This window comes from Narcine bancroftii, chromosome 5 (genome assembly GCF_036971445.1).
Source record: "Narcine bancroftii isolate sNarBan1 chromosome 5, sNarBan1.hap1, whole genome shotgun sequence".
Taxonomy (NCBI): Eukaryota; Metazoa; Chordata; class Chondrichthyes; order Torpediniformes; family Narcinidae; genus Narcine; species Narcine bancroftii.
In genome coordinates, this window is record NC_091473.1 from 120802343 (window position 1) to 120824819 (window position 22477).

The following is a 22477-nucleotide window of genomic DNA, read 5'->3' on the forward strand; positions in this document are numbered from 1 at the left end:
ACCTATGGGTGCTGCCTGTCCCTCTCAGCTCCTGCAGCAGACCGGGCCGCTGGTGAACGTGCTCCAGACGCACCTCGGACATCCGGGTGCTCGCACGTGGGCGAGACTCTGGGCTGCTGAGCATGCGCGGTGCGGTCGTCGGGGCTCTGCGGAAGGTCGCCGTCATGGGTGTGGAGGACGAGACGATGTGGAAGACCGGAGAGCCCGAGGTGAGGCCGCTTGGAGGGACGGGGAGGGGAGGGGAGGGGTGGTGTGGATCGATATCACGGGTCCGGCTGCTCGAAAGCCTGGCCGCAGTTCAGAGTTCGTCCCTGGGCGGAAAGCCAAGGGCAGACCAAGGCCGCGGACCCGGCGCCGTGCCGGGGTGAGCCGAAGGGGAGGCGGGGTGGTGGGGCCCCCCCTGCTGATCTGAGTTTCCCGAGTTACCCCCTCCCCACCATCCAGAACGTCTACGGGGGAAAGCACCCGCTCGGAGAGCAGCAGCAAGCACCAAGGATCTGTTCTCGCTGCCACCATCAGGTCCCACAAGCTCGCATCAACCTCCCCTCCACCATCCAACTCCTCAACGACGAACTCAATTACTTTTGCACTGTAGATTTTTTTTGTTCCTCTATTGCACATTCGATTTGTTGACATGTGTAGGGTTTTTTTTTATTTGCACGACCAATAAGAGGTACTTTGCCTGCAGGACAGAGAATCTCAGGATTGTGTCCGTTCCCCGACAAAAAAAATCTGATATCTTGAGAGGCAGCCGCTCATTTCCAGGGCCACTGCTTCCCCTGCTGTTCTTAGCATCATGTGAAGCAGTCTCCTTATTTACTAAGGCACCCTGCATCCCACTGTTGGTGAGTCGTGGACCAGCAACATTATTTTCAAATTAATGGCATTGTAATAATTTGCTGCAGATGCATGAGGTTTATTTTCCTGAAGTGAAGGAAAATTACGATTTATTGGAAGTGCAGAAAAGAAAACGGCTCAGTATACAGGTGTGAACAAATGAAGACATGTGAACAAACTGCACATAACCGAGAGCAAAAGCGATAAAGAACAAAAATAAGAGGCTTTAAATGAGTCTCTGATTGAGTCTGATGGTGGAGGGGCAGCAGCTCTTCCTGTACCTGGAGGTGCGAGTCTTGAGGCATCTATACCTCTTTCCTGATGGCAGCAGCGAGAACAGAGTGTGTGCTAGCTGGTGTGGATCCTTGATGATTGCTGCTGCTCTCGGACTGCAGCATTCCCTGTAGGTGTTCGTGATGGTGTGAACAGTTTTGTGTGTTCTGTCCTGAGCTATGTTCAAGACCTTTTGCAGGGCTTTATGCTGAGGAATATTGGTGTCCCCAAATCAGACCATGATACAGCAGGTCAGCACACTTTCCACCACACATCTGAAGAAATTTGCCAGAATTTCTCATGTCATGCCAAACCTCTGCAAATTCCTGAGGCACTGACGTGCTTTCTTCACGATACCTTTCACACTTGCATCCCACTAAATTGGCTGTTCAATGTCCTGGGTAGGAATGGGGATTTGGCTTTTCACACTTGACCACTCCTAACTGGGACACTGAACATTTCACATTTGCAAGGAGCCATCCCCGGGGATACTACTGTTCTACCTTCTACTAGTGACGTCATGATGCATTGAGTGATGGTAATCCTGATCAATGTATTATGATCTTGTATTTCAACAAAATTAATCATGCATGATTAAGCTTTATTTACAGCATAGTATGATTTTAGCTCCTGTTGTTGTGCTGACTTATATAAACCTTGATAAGGGGCTGTGAGAAAGTGCTTGCAATAAATAGTAATACAAGACAATTTTTAAACAGCGTGGGAAAGTTGGTACAATTTATAAATACCGTGAGAAAAGGGGATGGCGGACCTGCCCTCCCAGAATTCCATGTGGCAGAGAAAGGGCTGTATGCCCGGCTGCATACATGGAGCATTCATACAGGGGCTTCTCTGCTGCATTGCATTCTGAGAAGTCAGGTCTGTGATTGCTTTTCCCTCACTGCCTTTATAAATTGTGCGTCATAATACGAGCAGTTTTCCCACGCTGTTTAAAAATTGGCCGTTATTGCTGTCCTATTGCTATTTATTTCCTCTCTCTCTCCACAACTGTGACTTTCTCATGGCAAGGTTTATACCTTCAGTTTAATCTTTCCTTCTTGCAATCACACAAAAACTTGGGTCATTTCAATCCCACAATGCAATTACCTGTTTCACACTTGCCTGATCACAACGCCAGAATCTGCAGATGCCAGGGATTTTACTAGGGGTCGAGGCCGTCAATCCCCGGCGTGAGATGATGCCAGCATTGAACTGATTTTGCTTTCACACATGCCACTTTAAAGGTCGATTGGCGTTTGATTCCTGGGATCACTTGCAAGTGTGAAAGGGGCTATGGTGTTGAGTCTAGAAGGATCCTCTGAGATAGTGAGACTCAAGAACTTAAGTTTGCTCACCCTCTCCACCTCTGATCCCCCAATGATCACTGATCATACACCTCTGACATACTTAAATAAGTCCGGGCAAAAGAATCATTATTTATGTGGATACATTAGAGAAATTAGGTTCTTTGTCTTAGAACAAAGGGTGATTTTTTTAAAAAAAATTTAAATTTAGACTTATAGCACGGTAACAGACCATTTTGGCCCATGAGCCTGTGCTGCCAAATTACACCTGATTGACCTCCAACCCCTGGTATGTTTTTGAAACGTAGGAGGAAACCAGAGCCCCGGGGGAAAACACCCGGGGAGAATGTACAAACTCTTTACAGACAGTTCAGGATTCAAACCCCTTTCCTGATCGCTGACGCTGTGGAGGCATTGCGCCAACCACCATGCTAACTCTGCCACCCGACAATTGTTAAAAGAACCAAAAGTGATACAAGGAAAGAGTTTTTTGTGCATTATTTGTTTTGTGTCCGCGAAGCCAAGCCAAGAGAATACTGCTGGGACAATAGTGGGGACATATTCACTTACAGTGAGTGCTTCATGATATGTGAAGGAGAATAATTTGCATGGTGATTTTAGATTGTGTATTATGCAATGATAAGGGGCTAATAAGGGGCTAATCAGCAATCTTATTGTACGAGGCCCTTTGGGTAGGAGCGATCACAATATGATCGAATTCTCACTCGACGTGGAGAGTGATGAAATTAAAACCGAGACTAAGGTCCTGAATTTAAATAAAGGGAATTATGATGGTATGAGACGGGAGTTGAGTAAGATTGATTGGGTGGTGTTTATGGGGGAGTTGACTGTGGATAGACAATGGAAAGCATTCACAGATCTAATGGAGAATTTGCAAAAATCATTTATACTAGTTTGGCATAAAAATAAACCAAAAAAGGTGACTCAACCGTGGAGAACAAGGGAAATTAGAGACAGCATTGGGTCCAAAGAGAGAGCATATCAATTGGCCAAAAAAAGTACCGCAACCGAAGACTGGGAGCAGTTCAAGATGCAGCAAAGGAGGACAAAGGGATTAATCAAGAGAGCAAAAATAAATTACGAAAGTAAGCTTGCGGCAAATATAAAAACCGACTGCAAAAGCTTTTATAAATATGTCAAGAGGAAAAGATTGGTGAAATCCAGAGTAGGTCCTTTGCAGTCGGAATCAGGGGAATATATAATCTCTTTGGCTTGGCTTCGCGGACGAAGATTTATGGAGGGGGTAAAAAGTCCACGTCAGCTGCAGGCTCGTTTGTGGCTGACAAGTCCGATGCGGGACGGGCAGACACGGTTGCAGCGGCTGCAGGGGAAAATTGGTTGGTTGGGGTTGGGTGTTGGGTTTTTCCTCCTTTGCCTTTTGTCAGTGAGGTGGGCTCTGTGGTCTTCTTCAAAGGAGGTTGCTGCCCGCCAAACTGTGAGGTGCCAAGATGCACGGTTTGAGGCGATATCAGCCCACTGGCGGTGGTCAATGTGGCAGGCACCAAGAGATTTCTTTAGGCAGTCCTTGTACCTTTTCTTTGGTGCACCTCTGTCACGGTGGCCAGTGGAGAGCTCGCCATATAACACGATCTTAGGAAGGCGATGGTCCTCCATTCTGGAGACGTGACCCACCCAGCGCAGCTGGATCTTCAGCAGCGTGGACTCGATGCTGTCGACCTCTGCCATCTCGAGTACTTCGACGTTAGGGATGAAAGCGCTCCAATGGATGTTGAGGATGGAGCGGAGACAACGCTGGTGGAAGCGTTCTAGGAGCCGTAGGTGATGCCGGTAGAGGACCCATGATTCTGAGCCGAACAGGAGTGTGGGTATGACAACGGCTCTGTATACGCTTATCTTTGTAAGGTTTTTCAGTTGGTTGTTTTTCCAGACTCATTTGTGTAGTCTTCCAAAGGCGCTATTTGCCTTGGCGAGTCTGTTGACTATCTCATTGTCGATCCTTGCATCTGATGAAATGGTGCAGCCGAGATAGGTAAACTGGTTGACCGTTTTGAGTTTTGTGTGCCCAATGGAGATGTGGGGGGGCTGGTAGTCATGGTGGGGAGCTGGCTGATGGAGGACCTCAGTTTTCTTCAGGCTGACTTCCAGGCCAAACATTTTGGCAGTTTCCGCAAAGCAGGACGTCAAGCGCTGAAGAGCTGGCTCTGAATGGGCAACTGAATGGGGAATAAGGAAATGGCGCACCAATTAAATTCTTGCTTTAGTTCTGTTTTTACAAGAGAGGATACAAATAACCTCCCAAGGATGTTGGAAACATAGAGACTAATGCAAGGGAGGAACTGAAAGAAATCAGTATCTCTAAGGAAATGGTCTTGGGGAAATTGATGGGATTGAAGGCAGATAAATCCCAAGGGCCTGATAATCTACATCCTAGGGTACTCAATGAAGTGGCCATTCAGATAGCAGATGCTTTAAGAATTATTTTCCAGAACTCGATAGACTCAGGATCAGTACCCATGGATTGGAGGGTAGCTAATGTTACCCCACTATTTAAAAAGGGGGGTAGAGAAAAAGAGGGGAATTATCGGCTGGTGAGCCTTACATCAGTAGTGGGCAAAATGATGGAATCCATTATTAAGGATGTAATAGCGGAGCATATGACTAGCAGAGAAGGGATCGGACGGAGTCAGCATGCATTTACAAAAGGTAAATTGTGCTTGACAAATCTATTGGAATTATTTGAGATGGTGGCATGTAAAATAGATGGGGGAGAGCCAGTGGATGTGGTGTACCTGGACTTCCAAAAGGCCTTCGATAAGGTCCGCATAAACGACTGGCTTCCAAAATCAAGGCTCATGGGATTGGGGGCAAAGTATTGATATGGATTGAGAACTGGCTGGCAGGTAGAAGACAGAGAGTTGGGATAAATGGCTCGTTTTCTGAGTGGCAGGCGGTGACCAGTGGGATACCACAGGGACTGTACTGGGACCCCAGCTGTTCACAATTAACATTAATGATCTGGATGAGGGGATTGGATGTAATATCGCCAAATTTGCAGATGACACTAAGCTAGGAGGGGTTGTGTGCACGGAAGAGGGGGTCAGGAAGCTCCAGTGTGATTTGGATAAATTGAGGGACTGGGCAGATACATGGCAAATGCTCTACAATGTGGATAAATGAGAGGTTATCCACTTTGGTAATACAAACCGGAGGGCAGATTACTATTTGAATGGCAATAGATTAAGAGATGGGGAAATGCAGAGAGACCTAGGGGTACTTGTACATCAATCTCTGAAGGCGAGCATGCAGATACAGCAGGCGGTTAAAAAGGCAAATGGTATGTTGGCCTTCATACCAAGAGGGTTTGAGTATAGGAACAAGGATACCTTTCTGCAGCTGTACAGGGCCTTGGTGAGACCACACCTGGAGTATTGTGTGCAGTTTTGGTCACCTTATCTAAGGAAGGATGTTCTTGCAATGGAGAGAGTGCAGAGGCGATTCACCAGGCTGATACCTGGAATGGCAGGAATAACTTATGAGGAAAGATTGCGCAAATTGGGATTGTACTCGCTGGAGTTTAGAAGATTAAGAGGGGATCTCATTGAGACCTATAAAATTCTGGCAGGACTGGACAGAATGGATGCAGATGGGATGTTTCCAATGATGGGAAAATCCAGAACCCGGGGCCATGGTTTGAGGATAATAGGCAAACCATTTAGGACCGAGATGAGGAGGAATTTCTTTACCCAGAGAGTGGTGAATCTGTGGAATTCATTGCCACAGAGGGCAGTAGAGGCAGGTTCATTAAATATATTTAAGAGGGAATTGGATCTATTTCTTCAGTATAAGGGTATTAAAAGTTACGGAGAGAAGGCGGGGATGGGGTACTGAACTTTAAGATCAGCCATGATCTCGTTGAATGGCGGAGCAGGCTCGAAGGGTCGAATGACCTACTCCTGCTCCTATCTTCTATGTTTCTATGTTTTTCTATGACCTGAAAGAGTGGTGGAATGGGGCTAATTAGTTGATTTTATGTTGAACAACTGTGGACTTTACAGGTCAACTGGTTTCCAATGCTGTAACCATTCTGTAGTGGTGGAAATTGGAGACTAGGATATTGCTAACGCTTTGTAAAATAAAATGTGATGCAAGTTTTCCATTATTATTACCTATCGGGATGGTTATCATGAGAAAATAAACGCCTGGTTCAGTTGGTGCTGTTCCCTTAATGTGACATTAAAGCAAACATACCGGGGAGGGTGTGGCAAGATGGCGTAGGGAACAGACGTGCTTTCCAGACCTCTCCTGACTCTGATTTATTGTTTGTGCCCATTAAAGTTCTTTTAAAAGTTTATAAATAATAAGAGGTGTTGGATTAGTGCCTAATGGTTTATATGCAAAAAAAAAGGTAAAAGAAAATATCAACAGACTGTTTAAAAAACTACATTTTCCGAAATTGTCTGAGCCTATTTGTTTACAAGAAGCCAGGACTCAGCGTAGAATGGATCCAGAGGAGGACGTGCAGAGTTCGGCATTGAAGCTTTGTTTTAAGCCGGTGAGGCTCTCTGAAGGTCGCACTCAACAGCTTTCAGAACAAGGGGCTGGACGTGTGCCAGTGTTTCGCACGGTGGCCACTGCGGGTGTTGTTGCTGAGGCTTTGACAGTTGAATCAGCTGGGGCGCCACCAGCTGGAGAGTTAAAGAGTTGTCATTCGACTGCTATAGTGGTGACGCTGCAAAATGCATCTTCAATTACAACGGTTTTTCCAGACATTGATTCAGTGAAGATGATTAAAGAGATTTGGCTTAAAGATAACCCTGATCTTCAGTCTCCTGGCATTGCTGGGGGGACTTTGAGAGGGATTTTTATACGAAGTCAAACTGCTAGAAAAAATACTAAATTAAGGGAAGGGACAGAAGATCCCGTGGTCTCTAAGGAACAGCAAGACCCCATTATGCCTGAATCTACTTCTGTTGAAATGTCTGTTAAGGATCTTGAAGATAAGATATATTCTGTATCGAGTCACTTAGCTAATTTTGTGCACCTGTTTATTTCCAAGATTAATGCCATGGCGGAAGTCATTAATGGAGCTTATAAGCTTGAAACCATTGAAAGATTTGAAATGTGTGATCAAGGTTTAGTGGATGCACAGGATCAACTGCAAGATGAAAATAGAATAATTGAAACATTGCAGATCCAAAATAAAAATTTAGCAAAAAAGGTTGATTATTTGGAGAATCAATCTAGACGGAACAACGTGAAAATTGTTGGTTTGCCAGAAGGCATAGAAGGACCAGATCCAAGAAAATTTTTTACTGAATGGATTCCACGAGTGTTAGGACAGGATAAATTTCCTGAAGGTTTAATACTGGAACGTGCTTATAGAGTTTTAAGAAGAAAATCTTTTTCAGGACAGAATCCAAGATCTGTTTTGATCCGTTGTTTAAACTATTGTGACAGAGAGACAATTTTACGTACGGCTATTAGAAATGCCCAGCAAAATAGATCTCCTTTGATGGTTCAGAATAATCCTGTTTTCTTCTATCAAGATTTGAGTCAAGAAATTATGTTTCAACGACGCAAATTTAATTCTGTGAAAGAACGGTTGTGGAAAAAAAGACATAAGGCAACATTCAGGTATTCTGCGGTACTGAAGATTTTTTTAGGATGGAAATTAGCCGAAGTTCTTTGACAATCCTAAAGAGGTTATGGACTTTGCTCAGTTTCTACCAATCATGCAGTTTCAGGAACGATGTAGTCCTTCAAGGTCTCCAAAGAGAGTAGAGATGTAAGGTGGGATCCAGTTTTTTTAAAAGAAATGGAAGCAATGGTGACCGAAGTGGTAATGTTGATTTAAAAAAATAAATCTTTTATCTTTTTTTTAGAAGAGTTTAAATAGTTTAAATAATGATGATAGTTTAATGAAATGGGAGTTGGGAGAGGGAACTGGGTGGGCACTAGTTTCCAGAAGTAATCAGCTACCTGTGAATTATCTCACACCCAATATTTTGGGGGAGTTACCGCTTTGGGCGGTTTAAACAGGAGGAGGTAGTTGTGACCTCCGACCTGTTTTTTTTTCTTTTTAATTTTTGGGTTAAGAAGTGAAGGGTTTTTTTATTATTATTTTTTAAATGAATAATTTTTTTTTAACTCTTTGTTTTCTGATTGTAATTGAGAGGGAATTAGGAGGTTTTTTTCCTCTCCTTTTTTTTCTTTTTTTGGGGTTTTTTTTTCTCTTTTTTCTTTCTTTTTTAAGAGGATGATGTCACAGAAGATAATAAGTCAAAAATTGAGGATGTTGAATTAAATTAAGAGGAAGATGAGGGGAAAGGTAATAAGAAGAAAAAGAAAATTAAGTACAAATACATTGAGGGAGAAGAGTTTAATAAAATTAAGTTAATTTCGATAGAGAATTTTGAAGATGTTATAAATGAAGACTATGGAGAATTTTATAAGAGTTTGAACTTTTTTCTTTTTTATATAAGGGGAGGGGAAGGGAATAAAAAGTTTATCTGATTGTTTTTCTAAGGGATGTTTTTGTTCTCTCGATGAATTATAAAGGAAACTTGGTATTAATGGAAATTCTGTATTTTTGTATGATATATGATTTTAATATTTGAACTTAGTTTTAAAGTGGATTTCATTTGTTAAATACATGTATTATGTTTGATTTAAATATATGTTTAAGGGTATTATTTTAGTATTGATATATTTTTTTGTTGTTAGTAATTTTTTTTGTTGTTAAGTTTTATCCTTTTTTGTAAGTGGGGTTTTTTCTATTTTATTTACAATATTGTTAATTAATTCTTCACTCTTTATTTTGGGGGGAGGGTTGGACTAATTTTAAATTAGATGATTAATGTTGTGTTATAATTATTGGGGGGGTTAATTTGTGTAGTTTAATGATGTAGTATTCTAATTTTTATTATCTTATTTTTTATTATTTCTTTAAATGTAATTTTTATTTTATTCATGTCATAAAATTTTAAATAAAGTTTAAAAATAGCAAACATACCAGATCTTTAAACTTTATACAATCTTTAATTCCTGGCAAAAAAAATTCCACCATGCCACAATTCCATCTTGTGTGTCAATCATTGACTTGGGTTGGGCTATGTTTATGGACACTGTATCGTCTTTTAGCCCTGTACAAAGTCCTGAAGAATTGCAGATCCTTTGCAAAGTTGCTGCTGCTTCTCTATCACTTCATCTGTACCGACATCAACTTTGAACTTGCTTCACTTGGCTGTTCTGCATCTCAACTTTCATTTTCCACATGTTTTATCCTGCGCACTTGTGTTCCCACGTTCCTACACTGGCATATTGGAATATAGGCAGCTTCCACTATTTTATATTATGTGCTTAATCTCTTTAATTTCCTTTATCAAATGAGGTTTTCCCTTGAAAATATCAATTTAGCCCAGGTGAAAACCTCTGGCTCTTTTTACCTTATTTAGGTAAAAGTATTTATTTCCCTCAGTGTTTGAACCTTCGAGCTGCCTCCACTGTTAATTATCAATTCCCTAAATTTCTGGTTTTCTCCTGCTCTTAAGTGCCGTACCAATGGCAGCCTTACCTTTGCTTGGACATGGTTTGAAAGATTTATATAAAAGGCAATGTGACAGATTATGCATAGATATTTTTTTAGAAGATAGATTGTGGGGTTTAGGTTAGGTAACAAACAGTTCAAAACAAATCTCATTTTAAAATAGAGTTATACATATGGTGGTACGGGGAATCTCGCTGCTCTCCATTGCAAGCAAAATCTTCGCTAGAATTCTCCTAAATAGAATAATACCTAGTGTCGCCGAGAATGTTCTCCCAGAATCACAGTGCGGCTTTCGCGAAAACAGAGGAACTACTGACATGGTCTTTGCCCTCAGACAGCTACATCACCTTTGTTGACCTCACCAAAGCCTTCGACACCATGAGCAGGAAAGGGCTTTGGCAAATACTAGAGCGTCTCGAATGCCCCCCAAAGTTCCTCCACATGGTTATCCAACTGCACGAAAACCAGCAATGAGCTCTCTGAACCCTTCTCCATTAACAATGGCATGAAGCAAGACTACGTTCTCGCACCAACCCTCTTTTCAATCTTCTTCAGCATGATGCTGAAACAAGCCATGAAAGTCCTCAACAATGAAGACGCTGTTTACATCCGGTACCGCACGGATGGCAGTCTCTTCAATCTGAGGCGCCTGCAAGCTCACACCAAGACACAAGAGCAACTTGTCCATGAACTACTCTTTGCAGACGATGCCGTTTTAGTTTTTAGTTGCCCATTCAGAGCCAGCTCTTCAGCGCTTGACGTCCTGTTTTGCGAAAACTGCCAAAATGTTTGGCCTGGAAGTCAGCCTGAAGAAAACTGAGGTCCTCCATCAGCCAGCTCCCCACCATGACCACCAGCTCCCCCACATCTCCATCGGGCACACAAAACTCAAAACGGTCAACCAGTTTACTTATTTCGGCTGCACCATTTCATCAGATGCAAGGATCGACAACGAGATAGACAACAGACTCGCCAAGGCAAATAGCGCCTTTGGAAGACTACTCAAAAGAGTCTGGAAGAACAACCAACTGAAAAACCTCAAAGATTAGCATATACAGAGCCGTTGTCATACCCACACTCCTGTTCGGCTCCAAATCAGGGGTCCTTTACCGGCATCACCTACGGCTCCTGGAACGCTTCCACCAGCGTTGTCTCCGCTCCATCCTCAACATTCATTGGAGCGACTTCTTCATCTCCAACATCGAAGTACTCGAGATGGCAGAGGCCGACAGCATCAAATCCACGCTGCTGAAGATCAAACTGCGCTGGGTAGGTCACGTCTCCAGAATGGAGGACCATCGCCTTCCCAAGATTGTGTTATATGGCGAGCTCTCCACTGGCCACTGAGACTGAGGTGCACCAAAGAAGAGGTACAAGGACTGCCTAAAGAAATCTCTTGATGCCTGCCACATTGACTACCGCCAGTGGGCTGATATCGCCTCAAACCGTGCATCTTGGCGCCTCACAGTTCGGCGGGCAGCAACCTCCTTTGAAGAAGACCGCAGAGCCCACCTCACTGACAAAAGACAAAGGAGGAAAAACCCAACACCCAACCCCAACCAACCAATTTTCCCTTGCAACCGCTGCAACCGTGTCTGCCTGTCCCGCATCGGACTTGTCAGCTACAAACGAGCCTGCAGCTGATGTGGACATTTACCCCCTCCATAAATCTTAGTTGGAAGCCAAGCCAAAGAAAAAAAACAAGTGGCAAAGACAATAAGACTCCTGTGCTGGAGATTTTCACAATGAGGTGCAAATGGAAGGGCCAAGATGTCAGGAAACTGATAAGATCATTCATGAATTGATTTTGGGAGAGCTGTTTTAGGAAGGTTACATCGTTTTGCAAACAGAGAATCAAACAAGGTTTTTATCTAAGTGGGACAGACAGAGAGAGAGAGACTGCTGGTTTTCTGCAGTGGCTTTTGGAAGTTTGTTTGAAAACCCCATTTTGAAGACGGGTTGTGAGTTCTGAGTTCAGCCCGTTCAAAGCCCTTGTGGTCCATACAAGAGGAGATGGCTGGCTGAATAATGTTTCAGCTGAGATAAGGGAAACAGAAAAGGAACTCTGTGGTGACCTGAAAGAAAGAGGTAATCATCTGGAAAACCCTGATGGGGTCAATTTCTTCGGCAAGGCACTGAAGTGGCTGATCAGAAGGAATCAGTTTGTGTGTGTCCAATGAGCAACAAATCTGTCTCTGAGCAGTAACCATTTATCTTTCAAGCACCAAAGCCTGGTAAAGATCCATAAATGTTAAATTCTGTGCACAGTATAAGAATTGCCTGATACTGGTGAACTTGGAGGAGTGAGAAACATAGAAAACAGGAGCAGGAGTAGGTCATTCGACCCTTCGAGCCTGCTCTGCCATTCAACGAGATCATGGCTGATCTTAAAGTTCAGTACCCCATCCCCGCCTTCTCTCCGTAACTTTTAATACCCTTATACTGAAGAAATAGATCTAATTCCCTCTTAAATATATTTAATGAACCTGCCTCTACTGCCCTCTGTGGCAATGATTTCCACAGATTCACCACCCTCTGGGTAAAGAAATTCCTCTTCATCTCGGTCCTAAATGGTTTGCCTATTATCCTCAAACCATGGTCCTGGGTTCTGGATTTTCCCATCATTGGAAACATCCCATCTGCATCCATTCTGTCCAGTCCTGCCAGAATTTTATATGTCTCTATGAGATCCCCTCTCAATCTTCTAAACTCCAGCGAGTACAATCCCAATTTGCGCAATCTTTCCTCATAAGTTATTCCTGCCATTCCAGGTATCAGCCTGGTGAATCGCCTCTGCACTCTCTCCATTGCAAGAACATCCTTCCTTAGATAAGGTGACCAAAACTGCACACAATACTCCAGCTGGGGTCTCACCAAGTCCCTGTACAGCTGCAGTAAGGTATCCTTGTTCCTATACTCAAACCATCTTGATATGAAGGCCAACATAACCATTTGCCTTTTTAACCGCCTGCTGTACCTGCATGCTTGCCTTCAGAGACTGATGTACAAGTACCCCTAGGTCTCTCTGCACTTCCCCATCTCTTAATCTATTGCCATTCAAATAGTAATCTGCCCTCCGGTTTGTATTACCAAAGTGGATAACCTCACATTTATCCACATTGTAGTGCATTTGCCATGTATCTGCCCAGTCCCCCAATTTATCCAAATCACACTGGAGCTTCCTGACCCCCTCTTCAGTCCACACAACCCCTCCTAGCTTAGTGTCATCTGCAAATTTGGAGATATTACATCCAATCCCCTCATCCAGATCATTAATGTTAATTGTGAACAGCTGGGGTCCCAGTACAGATCCCTGTGGTACCCCACTGGTCACTGCCTGCCACTCAGAAAACGAGCCATTTATCCCACTCTCTGTCTTTTACCTGCCAGCCAGTTCTCAATCCACATCAATACTTTGCCCCCAATCCCATGAGCCTTGATTTTGGAAGCCAGTCGTTTATGCGGGACCTTATCGAAATGAGATTGGACTGTAATCAAATTACTTTTCTTAACTTACACACCCATTGCATACATGTGCACTCAGAATTAGGAGGGGGTTAAGTTAGATTAAGTTAATAGTAATAAATTAAAGTTCGATCGTGTTTTTATGTTTAAAGAAAATTAAAAGTAACTTTTATTTAAGTAACCATTTGTCTTGGTGAATTTCTATTGCTGCTAGATTTTGGGGTCCTCTGGGCCCATCACATTATCACTCTTTATACTCTTCCATTTCACCTTTGTGTCTGATTTTTAGAGACCCTCATTGAAACATGCTAGGGGAATGCAAATAACTGATGCATCAGTTTGGTGCTTCTCATTTATTTTTGTTTGTACTTGCTGATACAGTTTTTTTCTTCACTTTTTAGGATGAAGAAGAAGAGGAGGAGGAAGAGGAGGAATTGCTGGTAAAGGCTTTTTGTATCAATTCTAGTTGCATGAAAATTCTCATTGATTTTTATACTGAAGTAATGAGTGTTTTTTTATTGTAGTTCAATAAAAAGTATTTTTTTAATGCTAGTGGTATCCCAAAATAGCATTAGGTAGGGAATTCCAGGAAATTGATACTGACCATTAAAGGAAAAAAAAAACATCTTTTGACCATGTCAGGATGATGGTGTTTCCAAACATTTTTAATCTTGACCTTCTGATTGGTAGAAGTTACAAGGCAAGAGTTTGTTCTTGATGGGATACAGCTATGTATTTTGTAGATTATACATTACTGCAGGTATAGCACATCCCAAAAACATGATTATATTTACTGGCCTAGTAATCTAAAGGATTAAAATATCTAGTGGTGTGTTCCAATCTCTCAAAACTTGCATTTAAAATTTTCATATAATCTGGAATGTATACTGTAGCATCTGTACTGGTGACTGAAATTTAGCATTCATAAAAACTTCAGGGAGGAAATCTTCCATTTTGTTCAATCTGACCTCTGACTTTTGGTGAACAGCTGTTGTGTTGACTAAACTGCATTTGAAGTGATAATTGCAGATGGATAATAAATGCTTATCTGCAATGCCTCCATCCTGTGAATTATAAAATAAATGTGCATACAGATGTGGCTGTTTTTTTTTTCTGCTGTCTGGTCTACCTGCTGAACTTTTTAATGATTGCTCAGCTACCTATTCAAGGGTAGTTCATCCAGAGGCTTGGGTGGTTAACCAGTTGATGCTAAGACTCCAATCTTTGTCAAATCTTTCAAATATGGACGGAGCTGGTGTGCCTGGGCCAGTTATTTCGAGTGAGTTGTGGTCCTAGATGTCAATAACTTAGGACTTGATTCAATTGTCCCATAGCATGTTAGTGTTCAAGTCAGTATTCTTGCATCAGGTTAGGACAGTGTAAAGTGTACCATCTCCAGTTACAACTTTTCATCAAAATTGTTATGCTGCGTAATAAAAGCATGCATGTAGACGTTCCTTTTTGTATTCCTGTCTCCTTGCTATTTTCATTTTTCTGCTTGATCTCAGTGAAGGCAAATTTAAAAATACTAAAAAGCAATGGTCATCCTAATAGTAATCTCACAATTAAAACCGCAATATGATTTAATTGAATAAATAATTATCATTAGTATTGAGTTCCTGTGAGCATTTGGAAGAATACAGATATGGCCTGTTTGTGATCTAACCCTGGTTCAAGCAAAAAAAAATGTTTTTGCCACCCTCTCAACCTCTTTAAAGCTACTGTCAGTGTATTATCAGGCACCTACTTTTAGAGGTGTTGCACTCGGGTTAAGTATAAAATGTAAGATTAAATAGGTGAAATGCTTATTGGTATTAAAATGTATTTGCATGCTTTTGACATGTATTTGGTTTGTATGTGTCTTGATGCAGGATCCCTTAACGACCATCAGAGAACAATGTGACCAGAAAGAAAAGTGTGCACAACTGAAATTGAGCCTGGACACATGCACAGAGCGAGTGAACTCTAGATCGCAAACAGAAGAGACATGCACTGAAGAGCTTTTTGATTTCCTACATGCTCGTGATCACTGTGTAAGCATTTAGATTTTTTTTGGGGGGGTGGTATTTATTTACATTCTAGTCATACCCTTTAGGCAAGAGTTCTAATTTACTCATCATTGTGTGTTTTGTTTTTGGGGGAAGTGCCCTGGTAGCACAACTTGGATGTTCCTACTTGTATTGTTGAATGTTTTCTGTTTTTACTCTTCCAAACCAAATCCTCCTTCAATAAATTCTGGAGTTCAATGAGGAAATGTTGTCGTTTTATATTGCACCTGTCTTGGGTAAACTTGTACCTCTCACTTTGTTCGTTTTAGATTGGTCACAGTGTTTGAGCTACCGAAAGAAAATAGACACACACACTGAGAGCAGTTCAATTTATACAAATCTTTATTACAAATTCTAAAGCTGATATCAAAGTACAATATGCAAGCCCTTCCCAATTGTCAATGCCTGGACTGGTCCCAACTGCCGAGGCGAGGCAACGACTGCACACTTGTAGTAGGTTGTCGGGGCGCCGGTAGCAGCTTCTCCACCTCCCCTGACCGAGACGTTGGCTGGACTCCAGAAGTTCTTCTTGCTGAGAGATGTTGCCACCTCTCGGAGAGTCTCTCACTTCAGCAGCTTATATTACCCAAAAATTGCTTACCCAAGCACCTATTCTCAGCACAGCAAGAAAGATAAGCGAGCAAGCTAGGCTTCTAACGAATAACATAATTTTCAGCTTATCACTTTGAATACAATGGTTTATTTTGCATCAAGGCTAGGCCTCTGACAGTCTGTGACCAAAACAAGCAGGAAGATTAAATGTTCTTGGTACACAGATGTCCTTTCGTCAGATAACAGCAACCCTGGCCCCTTGATGGAATTTAGCTTATGTCTGCTGATTCTAAAACACAAGCAGGTTCTCAGCCTTGCAGAACCCAGAGCTGCAAGTTTAAAAAAAACAGGTTAGAATCTTCCATTACAGCACCTCTCATTATAACTACTTAACTTTTATTTGTTTTTAATGTCCAAAGCTCAGAGGACTAATAACAAAACTACTTTTAATTTCATATTGTAATTGGACATTTGAGAAATTATGTGGTCTAAGAAATTCTAGTTAGTTATCACTTGTTTTCTAGTTCCATTAAAAATAATCGTGCAGTGCAGAAAGACAATTTGCCTACTATTTCTGTGTTAAAATACCCGTCCAGTTGGACCTGTTTGCCTTTTTGCTGAAAACTGAGAAATCTTTTCAGTTACATTATTTCTCATCATCAAAATTGGAAATCAACTCTTTCCTTTTGGCCTCTCCATCAGTTTAAAAAAAACGTGTATTCATCTTAACTTTCATCTGTCCTTTGTTGTGACACTTGCTAAATAATTTATTAATTTTCACTTGACTGTAAAAACACAGTGAGGGGATTGGAAATAAAGATTGTCATTCTTTTCTAGGTGGCTGAACAAATCTTCAGTAAGTTGAAGTGAAGTCCAAATCTGAAGAAACTACTAGAATTTGTATTGGTTGAGAATTGCGACGTTCATTGATTTCTGATTTATGAGAGCATATGAATCTTCATGGTCCACTGCACCATGATTTGGGTACTGCTTTTATTGTCTGTTGGCTTGGTGCCAGCAGTTGTTCGTGACTAATAAACTTACTGAACTTGAATACCAATTGTTTCTCACTATGTACTTGTTTATGGTTGTAATGGCTAGTTCCTCTGCATATGGATTCTTTAGCAGTTTAATAAGGGCAGCATTAAATTTAACCAAATCACAGTTCTTTATTTGTATTATGACATTGTATTTTAACTGAGTTTAGCTGTTTTGATAATATTCAGCTTCTAAAATCAGGAAATGAAAGTGTGGTTTTACAATCTTCTAAACCATTTTCTCCATCAACATTAAACAAACTCTACATAAAATACAAGATTGCATGATCTGGCAGCTGATTACAGCTGTACAACATTGCCAATCATGGGTTTTTCTGAAGCTACAAAAGTTATCATTGAATACTTCTGAAGAAACTGCTGGCAAATTATTGAACGTGAATGTTTTCGACACAGTGCTATTTGGTACCTCTCCTGTGTTTTGAGAAGATATCCCATAGCACTTTTCAATAACTGCCTTCCAATGCTGCAGGTCAGCATGGTTAGCATAGCAGTTAGAACAATGCTATTCCAGCGCAAATGACCCGGTTCAAATCTGGCGCTATCTGAAGGGGTTGCATGGGTTTCCTGTGGGTGGTCTGGTTTCTTCCCCAAGTTCCAAAGGTGTACGGGGTTAGTAGGTTAATTTGTCACTTGGATGAACTTGGGCAATGCAGGTTTATGGGCTAGAAGGACCTGTTACTGTGCTTTATTTCACAATTTAAAAATAATTTAAACATTTAAGTTGGCCTAAGATCAGTGTGAATACTCTTGATTTCAAGCCATACACAGATTTGAATACAATCCCAGTTCCTTGATTAGATATTGTAGCCTTGCATATTGGTCCATCTGTGACATGTATCAGAGGAGATGTAAAATTGAACTTTCCCCAGTTATATTGATATATAAAAAAAACTGAAACTTTTCTCAGTCTGTAAATTGCTTTGAGATAGTTTGAAAAGTGAAGGTTCATTAGATTGTAAAATCTACATTGCGATAGCTAAAGAAAGATTTAGAATATTAAAGAAAGACAGAATATTAAAAAGAACATTGTAATATCTTGTAATTCCCACACTGACATGCCTGTCCATGGCCTCATGCACTGCCAAACCAAGGCCATCTGTTTATTGGAGGATCAACACCTAATATTCTCTCTGGGCACTCTCTAACCAAAAGTCTTCTCTGGTTCTGCTAGATCACTCCTCTCTCTCTTCCCAAACCCTCTTCCTCCTTTCCTCCAGCTCTCCACCCTCTTCCCTCTCCATTCACAGAGCCATCCCCCCCTCCCCGTTTTCTCTAGTGCTCTCCCTCCCTTACCCAACTGTTACCTTTTACCTGTGGGTCTGTCTCCTCCACCACCCACCCTCTCTCCCTCAACGATTTTATTCAGGCACTTGTCCACATTTTGCTTAGAGTGAAACTTGAAAATCTGCAGATGCTGTAATTATAGTAAAGACACACAGAAAATCTGGAGGGACTCTGCCAGTCCAATGTCCACAGGAGGTAAAGATTATTACTTCCATTTCAGGCCTGAGCCCTTCAAGGAATAAGCAAAGAACAGGAAGGTTTCAAAATAAAGACTGAAGAAGGAGTCCAAATCAACAAAAGTGTTTATTGGATATAAGAGGAAAGATTAGAATTGATTTTGGCTCTGTGAAAGGAGACAGAGGGAAAAGGGGAGGAGAGGGGTTGGTTTAACAGAAACTGGAGAAGTTGATGTTAATGCCATCTGTTTGTAGGGTTTTGCTCACATTGTAGCTTCATCACCAGTCTTTGGATTCGCAGCAATATTTCATTGAGATTTTTCTTGATTATTGCTATTAATGGCTTGTGGTTTGTCTCTGCCATGAATGTTGGTAGACCATACACATAATTGTGGAATTTCTTGAATCCATAGACCAGACCTAGACTCTCGATCTTTGCATATCAACATTCAGATGTTGTCATCCTTGATGCTTACTGGCCTCCAATCTTCTCCCACAGCCTGAAGTAGTACAGCACTTATTCTATCTTTTGAAATATCCATAGATATGTTCATCCTTCTGGATGGGTCAAAAAACGTCAAAAGCACTGGTTCTGTTTAGAATGGTCTTCAGTCATCCCCATTCTTCCTCGTGGTTCACCGTTCACTTGAGTTCCCATGTAACATGGTAACACAGGTATTTTGTTTTGGAAGACAGGTTTGGAATGAATTTACCAATGAAATTGATCATTCCCAGCACTCTTTTTGGTTATGGATCATTGAGTCTTGCAGCGATCCAAAACTGCATGTTCTTGCTTTTAGTTTCAAGTCGTTAAGATATTTTCAAGTCCATTAAGTTTCAAAGCTTTCTACCTGCAGCTGCATGTGTGTGCAAATTACATACTTCCTGAACGCTCCATTTTTCTTTGGTGAGCAGTGTTCATCAAACATCTCAATAACCTTGTCGAACTTACCCTATTCATCTGCCTCGGCAAAAACAAATGTGTTGAAAACCTCTAGAGCTTGAGGTCCCACAACATTAAGTAGCAGTGCAATTTTCCATTCATTTGATTTACTATGGAGTCCAATGGCTTGCAGATACAGCATGAATCGTTTGAACAACCACTATTCGTGGTCGACATTCCTAGTCCAATTCACAGTATCAACAACCTTCACACACTCCATATTTCCTGCTGATAGTGACAGATTCACACTCATGGTACCATGTGAAATTTCTTTTAAGTTATAAAGAAACTTGGATTCTTTTATATTTACAATATTTTATTAACAACTCACAACTTTGTGGTGCAGACATTTTTTGTATCTATCCCAAGGTGTAACATTTATTTCAAACTCCCTCTACTGATCAGGAATATCACTAACATTTTGTCACCATACACTATCTTTTGTCGGGCTCGACACCCAGGATATTAGTGTCCCCATACCAGACAACAATGCAGACTTTTCACCACACATTTGTAGAAATTTGTCAGGGTTTCCGATGCCATACTAAACCTACGCAAGCTCCTCAGGAGGTAAAAGCATTGATGTGCTTTCTTCACAATGCATCAGTGTATTCTCCAAGATAGTGACTCCTGTGACAGAATATGTTGCGATATGATTTTGGGAGATAAAGTGTGGCAGGTTTTTTAGTGTAGGTGTTACGAGCCCAGAGGACCCCAAAACCCAGCCACAATAGATATTCACCACGACAAATGGTTACTTAAACAAAAGTTGCTTTTAATTATTTTTAAACATAAAAATAGAATCAAACTAACTTATTTCCTAGCTTAACCCCCTTCTAATTCTAAGCGCATGTGTATGTAATATGTGTGCAAGTTCTCTCCCAGACAGCAGCGGCTCCGACATGCTCTTTCATCTGTTGCCTTTTGCAAACAGCAATCCATTAGTGAAGTCTCTTGAGCACTCTTCAAAAGCTCTTGCAAAAGCTGTGGGGCTGATACGTCTACTAAGGGGCAGAGCTCCAGTATTTTAAATAAAGTGTTTGTATGTGACCTACTCTAACAAACCTTTCCCAATTTATCTCCTAAAAATATATCTATATACCCTGTATACTCTGTCACAGAAGGTCACATGCAAACACTTCAAAACAGATCTCATTTAAAATACTGGAGCTCTGCTCAAACTAGACAGGCTGACTCCATGACCCTTTGCAAAGCATTGGGGAGTGCCCAAAGGACTTCATTAATGGACTGTTGTTTTGAAAAGCAACAGATGAAAGATCTAGGTTCTGAGCTGCAGTCTGTCTGAGTGGAGGTTGCTGTTCTAAGAGGGTTATGTGGTTTTGCAAACAGAGAGAGAGTGTCAAACAGGTTGCTTTGCTATGGGGGGGGGGGGAGAGAGAGAGAGAATTCAGTTCAGCAGCAGCAGCTGGGACTGGAACAGGACAAGCTGTAAAGCTTGTGGAAAACCCCATTTTGAAGATGGGTTGTGAGTGCTGAGTTCAGCCTGGTGGCCCCTTGTGACCCATACAAGAGAGGACTGGCTGCCTAATGTTTCTCTTGAAATAAAAAAAACAAAAAGGAACTCTGTAGTGACCAGAAAGAAAGATGTTAAAACCTGAGGGGCAAGTTTCTTTGGCAAGACACTGACATGGCTGATTACAAAGAATCAGTTTGTGTCCAGCGAACAACAAATCTCTCTCTGTCAAAATCGACAAGAACCTTCCTGAGTGATGGCCATTCACCTTTCAAGCACCAAAGTCTGGGGAACTTTATAAATGTTAAATTTTGTGCATAGTATAAGAATTGCCTGCAACCAATGAACTTGGAGGAATGGGAAATGCAATGGGACTGTGAACCAAATAACTTTTCTGAACTTGCACACACTCATCACATACATGCGCACTTAGAATTAGAAGGGGGTTAAGTTAATAGAGATAAGTTAAAATTTGATTCTATTTTCATGTTTAAAGATAATTTAAAGCAACTTTTGTTTAGGTAACTATTTGTCTTGGTGAATATCTATTGCTGCTGGGTTTTGGGGTCCTCTGGGCTCGAAACACTCCCAAGACTTAAATTTGCTCATCATCTTCACCTCTGATTCCACGATGATCACTGGATTCTATGCCTCTGGTTTTCCTTTCCTGAAGTCTGACAGTCAGTTCCTTGGTTTTGGCATCACTGAGTGTGAGGTTGTTATTGCACCATTCACCCAAGTTTTCATTCTCCCTCTCTCATTGTCCATTTATCGCCAATCCCCTACTGTGGTATGGTCAATGAATTTGTAGATGGTTCCAAGGCACACAGTCAGAGGTGTGAAGCAAGTAGAACAGGGGGCAAAGAATGCAGTCCTTTGGTGCTCTGGTACTGGATGAAGGAGACGTTCTGACCAATCCTCAGTGGAGGTGAGGAAATTCTATTACACTGTGGTGTGTTGAGTCCCAGGTCTTGGAGATTGCTGATCAATGTTGAGAGGATGATGGCGTTAAATGCTGAACTGCAGTTGAGAAAGAGTACCCTGATGTATGTACCTCTTTGGTGTCCAGTGTTCCAGGGCTTTGTGTCGAACCAGGGAGATGACACCCACTGCAACCATAGGCAGATTGGAATAGATCCATGTCACACTTGGTTAAATGGAGATGGGTGTTCGCACTATTTAGAACCCAAGATCTTTGTTGGGCCACGTTGCTCTGAATTTCAACCTCTTTTCTCTTCCGTTCAATATTTCGCGTTCAAAGGCCACACAAAGATACATGCACACATATATTTTAATGCTGTATTCATGCATGCAAGCAAGAGGGGAGGGGGAACCCAATTCCGGCTTCAATTTGCCGCCGGCCCTTTCGCGAGGCGGAACCCAATTCCGGCTTCAATTTGCCGCCGGCCCTTTCGCGAGGCGGAACCCAATTCCGGCTTCAATTTGCCGCCGGCCCTTTCGCGAGGCGGAACCCAATTCCGGCTTCAATTTGCCGCCGGCCCTTTCGCGAGGCGGAACCCAATTCCGGCTTCAAT

At 41.8% G+C, this 22477-nt stretch overlaps 1 protein-coding gene across 1 annotated transcript; it reads left to right on the top strand.

Moving 5' to 3' along the window:
• Positions 1 to 104: 104 nt before the first annotated feature.
• Positions 105 to 17061, top strand: uqcrh (ubiquinol-cytochrome c reductase hinge protein). The gene is made up of 4 exons (XM_069936349.1): positions 105 to 209; positions 13809 to 13847; positions 15279 to 15440; positions 16845 to 17061. Exons 1-4 carry the CDS (start codon positions 123 to 125, stop codon positions 16875 to 16877), a joined length of 321 nt encoding a protein of 106 aa, XP_069792450.1. The 5' UTR covers positions 105 to 122; the 3' UTR covers positions 16878 to 17061.
• Positions 17062 to 22477: the final 5416 nt, after the last annotated feature.